At 39.8% G+C, this 16,537-nt stretch overlaps 1 protein-coding gene across 6 annotated transcripts in view; it reads left to right on the forward strand.

Annotated features, from left to right (window-relative positions):
• Window positions 1-2,171: 2,171 nt before the first annotated feature.
• Window positions 2,172-16,537, forward strand: part of LOC105073877 (collagen alpha-4(VI) chain-like) — a 110,621-nt gene continuing 96,255 nt past the window's right edge. For all 6 annotated transcript variants that reach the window (XM_074372177.1, XM_074372179.1, XM_074372183.1 and 3 more), the window contains exons 1-2: window positions 2,172-2,292; window positions 14,919-15,009. In XM_074372177.1, coding sequence (XP_074228278.1) covers window positions 14,937-15,009 — 73 coding nt within the window. In that variant the 5' untranslated portion in view covers window positions 2,172-2,292; window positions 14,919-14,936. The remainder of the gene's footprint in view (window positions 2,293-14,918; window positions 15,010-16,537) is intronic.

The following is a 16,537-nucleotide window of genomic DNA, read 5'->3' on the forward strand; positions in this document are numbered from 1 at the left end:
ACCTTGAGAAGTTAATCTGTGCTACAAATTAGCAGAGGTGATAAAGTCCTTTGGATAAAGATTACCAAGGACACATGTGCTGTCCAACAAAGTTCGACTTCCTGAGCAAGGGGACCACACACCAGAGGATGCTGGGGTGCCTCACCAGACAAAGACACAGGCTGGTTATTGTATTTAGGGGAGGAGTGAGGTTTAGGTAAAATTTCAATAAAGCAGTGTTGTGATGGCTCACAGCAAAGCAGGGCCATGTTTACGGAGGTGACACCAGGCCTGGGCTGAAGTGAGAACCCAGGGTCCTGTTTCCTTGGAAGCGACCAAGTTAAGATAAATGTGGAATGTTGTGTGAAAACCTGTTATCTGAAGCTCTGCACTTGGGATGGAAATTGAAGCTGTTTTTCTGTGTTAAAAGGACTTGGATCCTTTAGGCAACAGAGAGGTGTTTCATTCTCACTAAATGTGCCTTCAAACAGCAAAGTTTCTGATAGTATGATTTTAGAGAACAAGTTTTCTCTTGTTCTTTTTTCAACTAACAAAAGCATTTTCCCACCACAACTTCACAGAAGAGATTCTTCCTCTCTTGCTAATCAGATATACACTTGATCAGGGTCTCTCTTAGAATAACTACATGACTTTTATAGTCAGACGTCACGGGCTGAGTTAAGATGGAAATGTCATGTCCGTTACAAGGAGTTGGAGAAGGTCTTTTGGCGTTGAGGTATAGTATCAAGGCCATTATTTGCCATTTATTTACTCTGCAAATATTTACTGAGACCCTGCTATGTGCCAGTTATTGCAAATGAGATAGAATTTCTGTCTGTGATGAGCTCACAATTTAGCAGTGGAAACAATGGGGAAGGAAACTAACCCAGCCTTCCACAGTGTTTAGGAGGAAGGCTCTGGATTTAGCTTGTTTGCTCTGCCTGCTTGCTACCCTGGTGCTCTGTACAGACCCCTCAGGTGCTGCATGTTGAGTACGGTGTGTCTGCATTAGCCTGGGTCCCTGAATGACTACACGGAGGAAAGCCGCTCTCGGACCTGGAATACCCACCTTGGACTGAACTATTTGAGAGGGGAATGACTTTCTTTGTTCTTTAACCCTACTATTGTTAGGTCTCATGCTGTAGTAGCTGGACTCTTACCCTCACTCACACATACACATACGGAAAACCTTCTATATTTCCTTTGACTCCATCCTAATCTCTAATCTGTGGGCTAGTTTAGAGCATCCAGGAGGAATACAGACACTGGAGCTCCACCCTGACTGAGTAAAGGTTATCCATGCAGGGAGTGTTTGTCAGTGTTCAGTTCATTAATACTTCCATCCATGCATCCATCTCACATGCTGCTTTGAGACTTGATATGGGCAAGGCTCTTTGCTAGGGGATATCCTGGGAATATGTACCACCCAAAGATGAATGGTACCCAGTCCCTGCTCTCAAGGAGCTTATAGTCTAGAGACTTTAGGTGGAGACTAAACAATGAATTAGGAATGATTATGATGATTTTTAATTCTAAGAAATCTCAATTAAAATTAAAAAGACTAGTTTCATTTATATTACTTTATTGTTATTACTACTATTTTTGGAGAATGTTCTCCCTGGCATGCTTTTACTCAATTTTTATTTTTGTGTTTTCATTTTGTTTTTATTGGTGCCCACAAAGACAACCAACAGTCTACTGGGTGTAAGATACTTATACTTGTAAAAGACCACCCCACTTTTATAAGTTAAAGGGACGCTAATAATTCAGCTTTGAATTGCAGCTATGTTATATGTATTGCCTCATAATCCTATTGTTTTCAAATGATTTAAAAAACGTTAACCAGAAAATTAGGACCTCTTTTGCTTAGGTAACTTGTCATTTTAGTTCTTTTGACTTCTACCTCCATTTTTCTTTTGAGTTTTAGAAATTATTTATTGAGGCTTAGTATGAATATGACCTTTTTTTAAATTGAAGTAAAAAAAATGACAGTGTTTACAGTTTACAACGTTGTGTCAATTTGTGCTCATTTTTAAGACCAGTGTTTCCAGAATGAAGGACCATTTTTACATAACGGCAATAAAAAGCCTGTGTGAGCACAAGTGATGTGTCCACCAGCATAAACACAGTCTTTGCTCCTCCCCTGGCCCCCCTCCCTTTCCCCAAGGAGAGTATTAAACACTGGAAAAGCTGGAATGTCATGTGCCCTTGAGCCTTTCGGTACTCTAGGGAATCCCTGAGGCTTAAACAGCTTCTTAAGGGATGAAGACAAGAAGGAGCAATTGAAAGGATCAACCAGAAAGGTTCTGCCAGGTAAGAGGAAATTCTCTTTCCCAGGGAGTTTTCTGTAGGTGGAAACTCTAGTTTGTTTCCACTTGTTTTTGCAAATGCACTGCTTCTCTTTCATTTCCAGGCAGAGAGAGACAGAGGGACATAGACAGAGAGAGGAGAAAGAGATAGAGACTGAGAGACCACGGACAGCAAAGAGATGGAGAGAAACTGAGATGGGGATAAAGACACAGAGTAAAAACCCAAAGAGTTATCTGTTAGATACAGAGAAAGAGTAACCTCTACAAAGAAAACTATGATAAAGCAGTCTGTAAGTCTCTGAGCTTTTACTGAGCAGGAAGCTGTGAAATATTTTGAGATCTGTGCCTGAAATTTACCATCTGTGTGGACAGGGGAAACTGACTTAAGTTGTGGGGACTCATGTAAGTTCCAGGACTTATTTCATTGGTGCAAATCTTTGGGAGACTTTGAAAGTGAAGATTAGTGTAGCGTGGTTAAAGACCAAAGGAAAGAGAAAACACTAAATATTTAATGAACGAATAAGCTTAGCAGAGATAGAAAACTCAGGTGAAAAATGACTCCCACTCAGAGCATTCCCAGGGCAATGGGGGAATTTTGAGTTGGAAGCAGGAGTTGTTTTCTTCTGTCTAGCTTGCCAGGGTTAATATAATTTGACTACCATACACAATTTTGATAAATCACTTAAATGATTATTTGAATTGTTTATGAAAAATTTCAAACATGGCAAAATCTTTAAAATCCACAGGGTATGCTTGTATACGCCTCACCCAGAATCACCATTACGTTTTAATATAGTAGTTCAATCATATATCCATCCTTCTGTCTATCCATTAATCTATCTTTTTAAAATGCATTTTAAAGTAAATTATCAACATCAGCATGCTTCTCCCTAAATATTGCAGCATGTGTATCACTTACTAGAGTTCAAGAATTTTTTTTCTAAAATTTATTTTTATTTTTTTTTAGAGGGGAGGTAATTAGGTTTATTTACATATTTTTTAATTTAGTTTTTTTAACGGAGGCTCTGGGAATTGAACCCAAGACCTTGTGCATGGCAAGCATAAACTCTACCACTGAGCTATACCCTCCCCGCTTAGAATGTTTATTTTTATAAAGCACTTCAAGAAATTACTGTGAAATTGATCAGGATTAGATTTTGTGTGCAATCTTTAGAGAACCGGGACTGAGAGTTGGACTGAGAGTTCTACATTTCAATTCGTGGAACAAACACAGGGATGGTGATGACTATTAAGGTGTGGGGGTGAAAGAATTATTAACTACTGGCTGAGAATTGTTCCACAGATTCTACAAAAGAAAGATAAATCTATCACCTTTTAATTCTTTTTTGTATTGATTCTTGAGGCTAAGAAACAGGCCCTGGGAACACAAAATACAGAAGGACCCTTTTTTTTGTTTCAGCCCCTGAGTGTGTAGCCCCCAGGCCTTTGAAATTATTCTGCCATCACAGAGCTCTTTCTGGTGGTTTCTGACTCACAGGAGTGGGCGTTGGAAGGTTTAAGGCTGGGTTTCTTCTGCCACTGGCCAGGAGGGGTGGGACCCTGTCTCCATTTTCACAGTTTGCAGGTGTGACTTTACATTACATTACAGAGTCATTTAGATCATTTAGTCATTTAGAAGTGAAACTGAATATTGTCTGCCTGATATTTTGGCCTGAAATATCCTGACCTTAAAAACACAATGACTCCTTTTAAAAAGATCATACAGGAAGGAAATTGTTTTGCCCAAACTTTCCAACCTTATCTTGTTTCTTACATTTGAGCTAAGAAAATTTTTGTGGCTGTGAGTTTTATTCTTTAATTTTTCAATTTTAGTTTTTGGTTTTTCTTTCATTGAAGTATAGTTGGCTTACAATGTTGTGTTAGTTTCTGGTGTACAGCATAGTGATTCATTTATACATGTATATATATATATATTCCTTTTCACATTCTATTTCATTATAGGCCATTTTCAAGGTATTGAATATAGTTTCCTGTGCCATACACTATGTGCCTGTTGTTTATGTATTTTATATACAGTACTGTGTATCTAGAAATCCCAAACTCCCACTTTATCCCTCCACCTCCTTTCCCCCCGGTAACCATAAGTTTGTTGTCTATGTCTGTGAGTCTGTTTTGTAAATAAGTTCATTTGTGTTATTTTTTTAGATTCCACATACAAGTGATATCATATGGTATTTTAGTATGATCATCTCCAGTCCATCCATGTTGCTACAAATGGCAGTATTTCGCTCTTTATTATGGCTGAGTAATATTCCATTATATAAATATACCACAACTTCTTTATACATTCATTTGTCCATGGACATTTAGGTTGCTTCCATGTCTTGGCTATTGTAAATAATGCTGCTGTGAACACTGGGGTGCATGTATATTTTCGAATTAGAGTTTCCTCTGGATATATGTGTTTTAAAAAAGTCACCATTCCAGCTGCATCTATCCCCCAGCTTGGGCATGGGCTGGTCACAGACTAGCTCCAGCCTCAATTTCTCAAAGGTCTCACATCAAGTCCCTTTCAAATATGGTGCCCATGATCTGGTTTTACTCATTCTGCAAATTTGCCAAATTTTTAGTTTTATGCTGTTTGTTCTGATTATATTTTTAACACAGATGAATTAAAAATATACCTCTAATTAAAATGTAGACATGGACCCAGTTGGCTTGGTCCTCCTTTTATTGAAAAATAATGGTCTAGGGGGCACCAATTTCCCCAGAGGACCTCTAACTTTTTTGTACAGAACATTCTCCCTTAAGAACAGGAAGTCATTTTTTCCTGAGCAAATGAATTTATGCAACAAATATTTGAGTGGCTTGAGGACCTACTATATGCCAGGTGCTGGGGATACAGAATGGAAACAAAAAGATGCCTCATGGTGTTATAGTCCAGCTGAGGGTGGGGATATGACAATAGATAATTAATAAAAACCATGATAAATATTATAAAGCACATTAGGAGTTGATAGGAGCCATGGGAAGGGAGGAAACGCGGGGCAGGGACGGGGTTGGGTGTGCTGAGGGGACGAAGGTGGGTAGTACTTCTAAGTAGAAGGCTGGGGTGGACCTTTCTGAGATGGTGACTCTGAGCAAAGATTGAGGGAGGCGAGGGAACTGGCCATGTGGGCATATGGGGAATGGTGTTCCAGATGGAAGAAACAGTATGTGCAGAGACCCTAACCAGTGAGTGTAACTGGCTTTTTTGAAGAACAGCCAGTAGGCTAATGTGATCAGAGTATAATGAACACGGTAAAAAATAAAACCCCCAAAAACAAGGTAAGAGATGAGTCAAAGAGAAAACTGGGGACTGGAATATAGGTCTTCTAGCCTATTTTAATTTTGTCTTTTTACTCTGAGTAAAGCAAGGAGGCACTGGAAGGATTTGTGTGGTGGTGACTAGGTTTTTAAAGGACTTCCCTGGATATGTGTTGAGAATTGACTTCTGGAAGAAAAGTTAAAAGCAGGGAGACCGGTGAAGGTTGTAGTAATCAAGCAAGAAAGGTGACAGTGGCTTGACCCAGGCTGTTTGCAGTAGGAGTGGAGAGGATCTGTTTCTAGACCTACAGCTTTAGAGGCAGAGCCAAGGGGATTTCCTGAGAGTTTGGGTTTAGGGTGTGTGGACAAGAGAGGAGTTAATGAGAACTACATGGTTGGGGGCTGTGTTATGACAAGCATGGGGGCAGCTGCATGAACTGGGAGAAAAGAGGGGAGGGAGGGAAGGAAGAAGGACAGAAGGGAGAAAAAAGAAAAAAAAGAAAAAAGAATGAGCAGAGAAGGGAACTGTCCTAGGTGCTGAGCATAGATCGGTGATGAAGACTCAGTCTTAACAAATTCCAGTTCATTGAAACAAGCATACGAGGTTCAGAGGAAGCACAGGACAGAGAGTAATTTCCTTTCAGGCTTGAGCTAGTGAGGTGACATTTGAGCTGGATTTACAAGATGAATAAGAGGTGCCAGGTGTGTGTGTTTGTATGGGAGTGTGGGCACGTGTGCACATCATGTACTGGGGCTGAGGAATGGCATGCAGACTTCTAGGAAGAGGGAAGGAAGAATTAACATCATCTCAGTCTGCAGATGATAACTATGTAAACTTTAGAAAGGTTTGTACCTGAGCCAGTGCATCCCACGGTCTATAAAGAAACATCATCATTCTGAGAGCTGGATGGATTTGTGCTGCCAGATTTAATGGGTATTTTTAAAATTTGTCTTAAAAATTTTATTATAATGTGACGATGAATGTATGTATGTTCATGTATAACTGAAAAATTGTGCTCTATACTGGAATTTGACACAACATTGTAAAGTGATTATAAATCAACAAAAATGTTAAAAAATATATACCTCAATAAAACTGGCAGAAATAATAAAAATTTTATTATAAACTAATGTATTCAAAAAGATACAAAGAATTAATTATTTTAAGCCCTTAGTTATTTTAAGAGGAAGTCCTGGAGACAAAAGGGAACAATTTAGCTCAAAAAACACAGACAGCTAAATAGACACATGAAAAAGTGCTCAATATCACTAATTTCCAGAGAAAGACAAGTCAAAACTACCTTCACCTCACATCAGTCAGAATGGCCATTATTAAAAAGTCCACAAACGATAAATGCTGGAGAGAGAGTGTGGAGAAAAGGGAACCCTCCTACACTTTTGGTTGGAACGTAATTTGGTGCAGCCACTGTGGAAAACAGTGTGGCGATTCCCCAAAAAACTAAAAATAGGGTTACCATATGATCCAGCAACCCCACTCCTGGGAACATATCCAGAGGGAACCTTAATTCAAAAAGACACATGCACCCCAGTGTTTATAGCAGCACAATTTACAATAGCCAAGACATGGAAACAACCTAAATGTCCATTGACAGATGTCTGGATAAGAAAGATATGAGATATATATATATATCAGCCATAAAAAAGAATAAAATAATGCCATTTGCAGCAACATGGATGGACCTAGAGATTGTCATTCTAAGTGAAGTAAACTAGAAAGAGAAAGAAAAATACCATATGATATTACTTATATGTGGGGGAAAAAAGAACACAAATGAACTTATTTACAAAACAGAGACAGATTCACAGACATAGAAAACAAACTTGTGATTACCAGGGGGAAAGGGGGTGAGGAGGGATAAATTGGGAGTTTGGAATTTGTAGATACTAAATATAAAATAGATAAACAACAAGGTCTTAATGTATAGCACAGGGGACTATAGTCAGTATGTTGTAAATAATGTATAATGAAAAAGAGTATGAAAAGGAATATATATATATGTATAAATGAATCATTATGCTGTACACCAGATATTAACCCAACTTTGTAAACCAACTATATTTCAATTAAAAAAAAAAAAGAACATAGTCAGCTAGTTAACAAGAGCTTATCTCACCCAGATGACCACAGGGCCACCAGCTTGGTGGCACACCTGGCACCCCACTCCTTTGATTTAGAGAGTCTTCTCTCCCTGGTCTAAAATGTCTGTTACAGTCCAAAATCTCGCTTTCATCCTAGCGTGGTTACTTTCTAGGCTTAATGAAACAAACATGTAGTCACAGCCCCTGGATTCAAGCAACACATTTCTCTTGGAATAGAAAATGGTGAGGTTTGGTCTTGTCAATGAGGACAGACTATATTTAGGTGATTTTGCTCCGTAGATTATTGCTTGACAAAAGTGATGGTAACCTCTCAAGGTTTTCTGGCTTTTTACAAAATTCTTCCTCCCCCATTAGCTTGCGACGACTTCACAAGAGCCCCGCCGAGTAGAGATGGCAAGTTAACATTGTCTTTCTTTTATGCTGATGGAACTGAGGTTTAGAGAGTTCAGATGACTTCCAGGAAGCCACGTAACAAAGATGTGGCAGGGCTGAGTCTTGAGCCAGGAAATTCAAAGTCAAATTCTGTGCAATTTTCCCTGCTCTATACTACGCTTTCTCGCCAGTGTCTGGAGCAACCTTCTTCTTAAAGGACATGCAAGAAAAAAAGGACTGGGTCCAGGATGCTAGCCTAGACAATTGCAGAGGGTCATCACATCTCACTCTTGTTCACCCCCTGGCCTGCTCTGTGTTTCCTGGTGACAGGTCACACTGCGTGTCAGAGAGCCCAGACCCGCCCAGGTCTTTGGAAAGGCCTTATCTGCCTCGTGGACTGAGGCATCCTTCCTGAATGAAATGCCTCAGAAAGATAGGCTAGTCATTCCCTTTTCTCTGATGAGTCTGAGCTCATGAAATGCTGGGGAAATAGAGTTTATAAGCCACCCCCCAGTTGAAAGAGTTTGAGTAAATATTCTTTTTTCTTTGAACAGAATCATTCAGCACTCTGTCCAATCACTTATACAGTGATAGTAAGAGGAAAAGATTTATCAGCTGGCTTCAAGGTATCTAGCACTACAAAGACTTCTCAGGCCAAGGCTCCACCCTCTGTGTGTCTACAGCCCAGGAGGGGCTAAGTCAAGACAGGGACACAGTCAAGTAGACAAAGACACGTAATATGGCAAGTGGCATAATTGAGGTAGAACCAGGCATTATGGGAAACTAGAGAAATCAGGATATGCAGAGTGCCTAGGATAGTTGAAAACTGCCCAACAGCTGAGATTTTGTTTGGTTCCACAATTTTAAACACCTCACAAATGAACTGTGTGCCAACCTTGTAATCAGCACAGCCAGTGGGAGCAGCAGCGTCATCAGCCCTGTTTATCGCGCCCTCCGCGTGCTGTTTGTTGAGCTCTGGCACTGTAATCCTTACCCCTTCCTGGAAGGATGCTCCGTGATTCCGCATCTTCTTATTTTTTTCCTGAGCCTAATAACACATTAATTGTCACTGAAATGTTTGACACAGCCTCCCACAAATATTCTACCCCAAAGCTGTGTATATATCCAAGCCGCCGTGAGATCTGTGAATGGGCGCAGAAAGCAAACGTTAACGTTTATGCAATACATTAAGGCTAACCTTTCGTTTCTGTTTTCAACTGTCAAACATACTACGTGGCTTCTAATGTGATGTATATAGAAGAATCTGTTCATGTCCCCCAATTGTTTGCCTTCTGGAACTTCCTGTTGCCCAGATGTGGTACACAACAGGACTGTCTTGTGAGAAAGCTCAAAATACAGTGCTTAAAATAACCCTGCTTAAGTGACCAGAAAAAATATAAAATGAAAAGAGAACATATCTCCGGGTTTCAGAGAATAAAATAAAATAAAATAAAGAAATAAAATAGAAAGCAATTTAAAATGTGTTAAATTAATTTTGCACATTTGCATCGGGTCTTCTGTCCAAATTTTGAAGCTTCTGCTTACCTCTTAGTCATGTCTCTATAAAGAAAACAGTCTTTAATTGATCATCTTTTCCCACTTAGTTGATCATAGACACTTGGTTTTCTCCATGTGGAGCCAGAGATGCCGTTGAAGGTAGCTGAAGCGGACCTCTGCCTGAGTGGGAACCATTGCATGCTAAACTCATAGAAAAGAGGTTTTCAAAGTGTGGTCCACGGACCAACAGCATCATTATCAACCAGGAGCTTGTTAAAGTTGCAGAATCTCAGGTCCCACCCCAGACCTAGTGAACCAGAAACTCTGGGGTGAGGTCTGGAAAGATGGGCTTTGGCAGGTCCTCTGGGCGATGCCGACACAATGCTCACGTCTGGGAGCCCCTGGCCTAGATCATTAGAGGTGGATAACTTTTCATTTTATTGTTGAGGGGTCTACAGGGAAAGAACAGACACCTTGAAGGAGACTGGTATAGAAAGCACTGTTGGTCTAATTAAATGAAGTGAAGGAGCTTTATGGTTGCAGACTGAGAAACTCTGTCCAGGTCCTCTTCCATCCCACCTTGTCTCAGGCATTTCGGAAAACCAAGGTCTCCATTAGACCCACCATACCTTAGACAGCACAGGTGTGTGAGCACCACGTCCCCTTAACAAGTCCCCTGCATGCCAAACCTTAGCTCCGGAGGCATTGGATGAGCCCATTTGGGCTGTCTAACCCTTCTCCGCCATCCTTGCACACGCTGTCCTCCTGCCTGGAATGCCCTTTCTCCTCTTGCTCACTTGCAAATTTCTACTCATCCTTCAAGTCTCAGCTCCAACGATATCTTGCTCTGGGAAACTTTCAACCAAGTGATGGGAGATGCTCACCCACCGTGATCCTCAGGACCTTGCAGGGATTTCGATATTATATTGTTCACTCCATGATATTGTAATTTATCCATCTCTTTCTCTCCATGAGTGCTCCAAGTCCTCTGAAGAAAAGAACTATTTCTTTAATCTGTTATTTCTAGTGCCTGACATATTGTCTGCCACGCAGTAGACATAATAAAAAAGTAGCAAGGATATTGCAATAGTTTTTCCCTCTCCCCTCTCTTTCTCTCTGAATTAATTCTGCTGAACATTTGAGAGTAGGTTACTGACTTTAAGACCCTCTGCCCCATAATATATCATGTATATTTCTTTTTTTTAATGGAGGTACTGGGGATTGAACCCAGGACCTCTTGCATGCTACAAGTGTGCTCTACCACTGAGCTATACCCACCCTCCTGGTGTGTATTTCCTAATAACAAGGACTTTGTCTTACATGACTATAACACAATGATTGAAACAGAATAATTATGTAATCTTCAGTCTATATTAAAATTTTACCTATTGTCTCTTGAAGGCACTTGATAGCACTTTTATCCCCAATCCAAGATCACCCACTGCTTTTAGTTGTCACGACTCGTGAGACTGGTTCCTCAGTTCTTCTGTGCTTTTGAGGGGTACTGGCCAGTTGTTTAGAAGACTGTCCCCAAGTTTTGATTTATATGATCGTTTCCTCATTATTAGATCTAGAGCATGGATTTTGAGGAGGACTACCATATAAGTGATGCTGAGTTTTCTCACGCATCATGTCAGGAAGCGTGTGGTATTAGTTTATCCTCTTCCTATTGATATTAATTTTGATCACCTGGTGAAGTGTCCACCATGTTCACCATTGTACTTTTTTGCCCTTTGTAATGTATAATTTTTGCCCTTTGCAATATATAATAACTTGTCAGGAGAAACTTGAAAACTGTGTTAAAATTCTGTTTCCCAACACACTTTTACCCAACAATGTTAAAATCTCTCAATGATTCTTCCCTGAATCAGTGATTCCTATGGTGGTTGCAAAGTAAATTTTTAAAAATTGAATGAGTTAATCTTAAAAATTAGATTGTTCAGTTAACTACTTGAGCAACATAGTTTGAGAGGAGTTTCTCTCTAAGCCAAACTCACTAGAATTATTTCCAGAAAGAGTCAGTATCCTATGCAATTCATTTAATGACTTTATTTTTTGCCTCCATGATGAGTCCTACATGTGTAAATTCAATCCCCCTTCCGCAGCTTAAATTAGATATAAACATCCTCATGAAATAGTAGATACGATGTAGGTACTAAGTCAATCTACAGACATTTTTCTCTTCACTGATATAACACACGCATATGCACAGCTGTAAAATGTTTATAAATGTTTGACTTTTCCACTAGGTTTCCATAAACAGCTCCATTGCTTTATTTACCACTGACTAAAAGTATTTCTCATTTCTTTTGACTAATTGCATTAATGCTAATAATTAGGACATAGTATAATATAAAAATGTGGATACCATACTTGAAAGCTTTATATATCATCTAACTTCTTAGACCCAAGAGCTTGAAAAATTGAAGTACAATACCTTATTGTAATAATAGCAATCATAGTAATCATAGTCATAACATATGAATATAACTTGGATCATTCTTTCTGGCCCTTTCAAACTTTCAGTCTCTTTACCCTCATATTGCCCTTAACCCATTAGAACAGTCCATTCTTTAAGATTCACACTTTCATTTATTTGCCATTAGATGAAAGTTTGTTGAAGAACAGAACATTTATTCTTTTTTTTTTTACAAAAATGTAGCTAGTCTTTATTGATAAATATTTGAGCAGTTTCCTTTTTTTTGCTATTACAAACAATAGTGTAATGAGTAACCCTGTATATACATCATAATGCAATTGTATCTGTAGGATAAATTCTTAGGGATGAAATTCTTGAGTAAAGGTCACGTGCATTTAACATTTTAAAAGTTTGTATTAATTTACAATTTACACAGCAGTTCCTATTTGCATCTTATTATGAATGAGACAATATCTTTGCACAAGTTTAAAGCCATTTATGTTCCTTTTCTGTTAACTATTTATGCCCTTTGTCCATTATTCAACTGGGTCATTGGGGTTTTTGCTATGTTTTTAAAGAAACTTTTGTATTTTAAGACTATTATCACCTTGCCCATTACGTGAGTTGGAAAGTTTTCTCCCAGTTTGTCATTTGTCTTTCATTTTACTCCTGAGAAAATTTATTCCTAAAGTATTTTCTTTCAAGTTACAATGGGAGATTGATGTAGAAACATCAATGAGGAACAGAGAAATCCAATTTTATCACATCTACTCATTGGAAAAATCACTGGATTGATATGCTGAAGAAGGTTTGTAATAGAGTGGGCAGTATGCTAAGTGTCACCCAGCCAGTGCCGAGCGCTCTAGGGACACCCAAGCCAGTGCCAAGTGCCTTAGAGGCATCACATAAACCTTGAAAGGGGAGCCAGCTTGCTCAGCTCCAAAGAGCAAGAGATCAGGCTGAAACCAGAATTAAGGGCTGTGGGCTTACTTTGAAGTCATGACTTTACCCAGCATTTTCTGTTGGCATAAAATAATAAATCTGATGAAGTTATCTCACACCCTTGAGTTATTCTCAAGGAGTAAATGCACAGTAGAAGTGTGTCCTTAGGGAGACACGGTGGATGCACTTACCCCTTCTGCAAAGAGGACCTCAGCTGTTGTGTGGCTGCTGTTTCTGGGCATCGTGATATCATTTCCACACGATATTCTGCTTAAAGGGCCCAAGACTGCAAAGTGATTTAGACTCTGTGAGATTCTTGCCTAAGCTCTTTGATGAGTTTAAAGAAAACCCTTTAAGGTTTACTGGATATTTTTTATTGTGTCCAGTATGTAAAATTTCTCTCCCCGCAAGGATAGTTCACGTCTCTAAACACGAAAGCAAGGTTTGTAATTCCATTCTCTGGAGCACCTCATACCATGTTTTGGACAAAATATCGTGCTCCTTGAAGACCTCATTGGTGAATAAAGGGCTTGAGCTCACATCTTACCCCAAGGCAAATTGCTCCCAGGTCTTCATTCTGCATGACGTGGACTCTGGGGAGCTGAGTGAGTCTGGACTTGTAGATTTTCACTGAGGGGTTTGAAGTAGACGTCCAGCCATGCGCTGGACCTGGAGTCAGGTCACCTAGAACAGAACCTGATGGTGCATGCCTGTGTAGCCCGGGGATGCATCTTACACTTTTCTGGGACCTGATTTCTTCATTTCTATCAACAAAAGGTGCAGAGGAAGGCCTTCTTTGCTGGCCTTTCCCAGATTTGAGGTGAGGAACATGGAGATATTAGCACAAAGCAGCAACCAACTGAAAATGAAAATGAGATCAATTAAATAAAAAAGAGGAAGTAAAATATAAACAACAAAATAACTGCTTTATTAATAACAAAGCATTAGTGTTCTTTTACCTCCACAGACTCTGCGTCTCAAAGTAGGGGGAATCTGTTTCTATTTTTACATATTGGGTTTCCAAGAAGACTTATTTAACGAGCACTTAAAGAGTGCTTTCCATGAGCCAGGCATGGGTTAAAGTGCTTTACAATAATGGACTCATATGACCCCGATCACAAGACTATGAGGTAGGTGTTATTATTGCCCCCATTTTACAAATGGGGAAACTGAGAAGTGAAGCAACTGGTCCAAGATCAACCCTTAAGCAGCAGATCTGGGATTCAAACCCAGGCAGTCTGTCTCCAAGAATCCTTACTTTTAACCCCACTAATTCTGCTGAGGATGGCTGTGAGGTTGGCTTGCTAAGAAGATAAAGATGAGGTGTTCCCTGCTCCAGTTGGAACAGCTCATGCAATATGATTGCTGTGTTGTTCTTATTTTTAAACATATGGACTTTCTTAGAGTCAAAAATTAGAAATGGAATTGGGAGTGGATCACATACGTGAGAGCCTTCGAAAATAGATCAAGCTTCGGGGTGGGGGGAAGTCTGGTGTTCTGCTCCCTCTGGGAACTTAAAAAGTATTTTCAGGCTATGCTGATTTTATCAGGCAGATGTGCTTCTGAGCTACTTGAGTATTTCTGCATGCCACAATGTTTATCAGGTCATCCAACGCTTGTATAAAAACACAAGCGAAATCATCCAGAAAGGTTTATGTTCCACCAAATGAATTGAGTGTGAGAAACAGTAGCTCTACTTCATACCCTATATACTTTCTCCTTTTATAGCCATATCTGGATAACTCAAACAGTTGAGGTCTGAGGTATATACTCCAAGTGTTTACAAAATTCTTCCTGAGTTGGGTCAGCAAGACCACTTTCCTCGCACAACTGAAATGATGTGGCAACATGTCCTCCTTAATTTTTATAAAGGTTTTGTTGGTCTGGGGAAAGACATAGTTGCATTTTTTTAGAAAAATCAACTGTATTGAGGTATAATGAATAAACAATATGATGCAATCACTTTAAGTGTGTGAAGACATGAATTTAATTGTGAGGTTTCTTCTCTCCAGGGGCACATCACATCTAGAATGGAGACTTGGAAGACATTTTGGGGGATCGTCTTCCTTGCGGCGAGTTTTGGCGTCAAGTCACAGAGAATTGGTAATGCATTCTTTAAGCCAAAAATAATAACCTTGCCAGGAATCTAGTGGTAGTGACAATATTAAAAGAAAATATTACAGGAGTTTCGTAATTAACCAAAGGGAAATGATTCTTTTCAGGGGACCTTAGAATCTGGCAGCTTTTTGCAAATGGTGGGCACTTCATTTTTTTTTTCTCCCAAAGCTTAACCTCAAATGACATAAAATAGATATTAAAAAATGCTACCCTTCTGAATGTGTTACCAGGCTCTCAGGTGCTTTTGTAAATGTGGGGCTGTTCTACTGACTCTGCATCTTGCTTTGTCTCCTTCGACTGTGGTCTTCTGAGTGGTAATTGTCATCGCAAGATGGATAGCTTTTCCGAGGGCTGGTGACATCTCTGCATTCCTTTTTTTTGCAGTCATTGTAACAGATCATTGGGACTTTTCAATACGGAATCACTATGAGAAGATTGTAGGAGTAGCCTGAAGCTCCCAGTGAGACAGTATTGAGGTTTAAATATTCAAGCATAATTGCACAGACTGTTATTTGTTGGGGAAAAAACACAAAGCTCTCTGGGTTTCCCGCGGACTTGGAGTCCTCTCACCGTGAGCAGCAGCTGTGACAGCAAGGCTTCTCACGCCTTGAACACCTTCTAAAGTCACACTGCATGAAAATGTAATACAGCTCTCACATTGTACCTGAGGAAATTAACACTTATTTGCCTAAAAAATAAATTCCACAACCATGAGGTGTCTCCTGATTGGAAAGATCAGGGACACACTTCCTGGTCTGTGTTTGATTTCTTTCTGAAAGAGATTTTAAGGGGATCAACCAGTCAGCCATGCCTGGAGTTCTTACTGAATCCTCTCCTCCCAAGAGGAATACATTTTGGAGGGTCAAAGGGAAGTAAAGCTTAAAGGACCTTAAGCTCATTTATTATCTACCTTTTCAATAATCTTGACTTCCCTTGGCCTTGTGATCAAGATGAGGCAAACCTCTGAGAGGTGGGACTCAGGACTCTGGAAGTGACAAATGTGTTTATCATCCGTGAATTACACCAACCTTCTCCAGCCCTTCTCTGCCTAACTCTCACCTAACGCTCAAGTGATCTTTGTTTTTCCATAAGATGGACTTTGAATTTAATCTTCTTTTTTTGCGGGGGGTAATTAAGTTTATTTTGTTAAATAGAGGTACTGGGAATTGAGTCCAGGACCTTGTACATGCAAGGCAAGTGCTCTCCCACTAAGCTATATCCTTCCCCCTTGCATTTAACCTTCTCTCTGACAGTCTAGGATAGGGAGTGCATGTCATGGGCGCTAGTTTCTAGTACTGGCTCTTTGAACAGATTTACGTGACTTACTTTGATGGATGAGTTGAATTCATTATTCTAAACTTGCACTGGGAGACGGGCTTCAAGATGGCGGAACAGAAGGACACGGAGCTGATTGCCTCCCACAAATACATTAGAAATATATCTACCTGTGGGGCAATTCTCATGGAATGCCTACTAAACTTGCAGTGTTCAACACAGTGGCCACTAGGCACAT

The sequence above is a fragment of the Camelus bactrianus genome, chromosome 1 (genome assembly GCF_048773025.1).
Source record: "Camelus bactrianus isolate YW-2024 breed Bactrian camel chromosome 1, ASM4877302v1, whole genome shotgun sequence".
NCBI classification, from domain to species: domain Eukaryota; kingdom Metazoa; phylum Chordata; class Mammalia; order Artiodactyla; family Camelidae; genus Camelus; species Camelus bactrianus.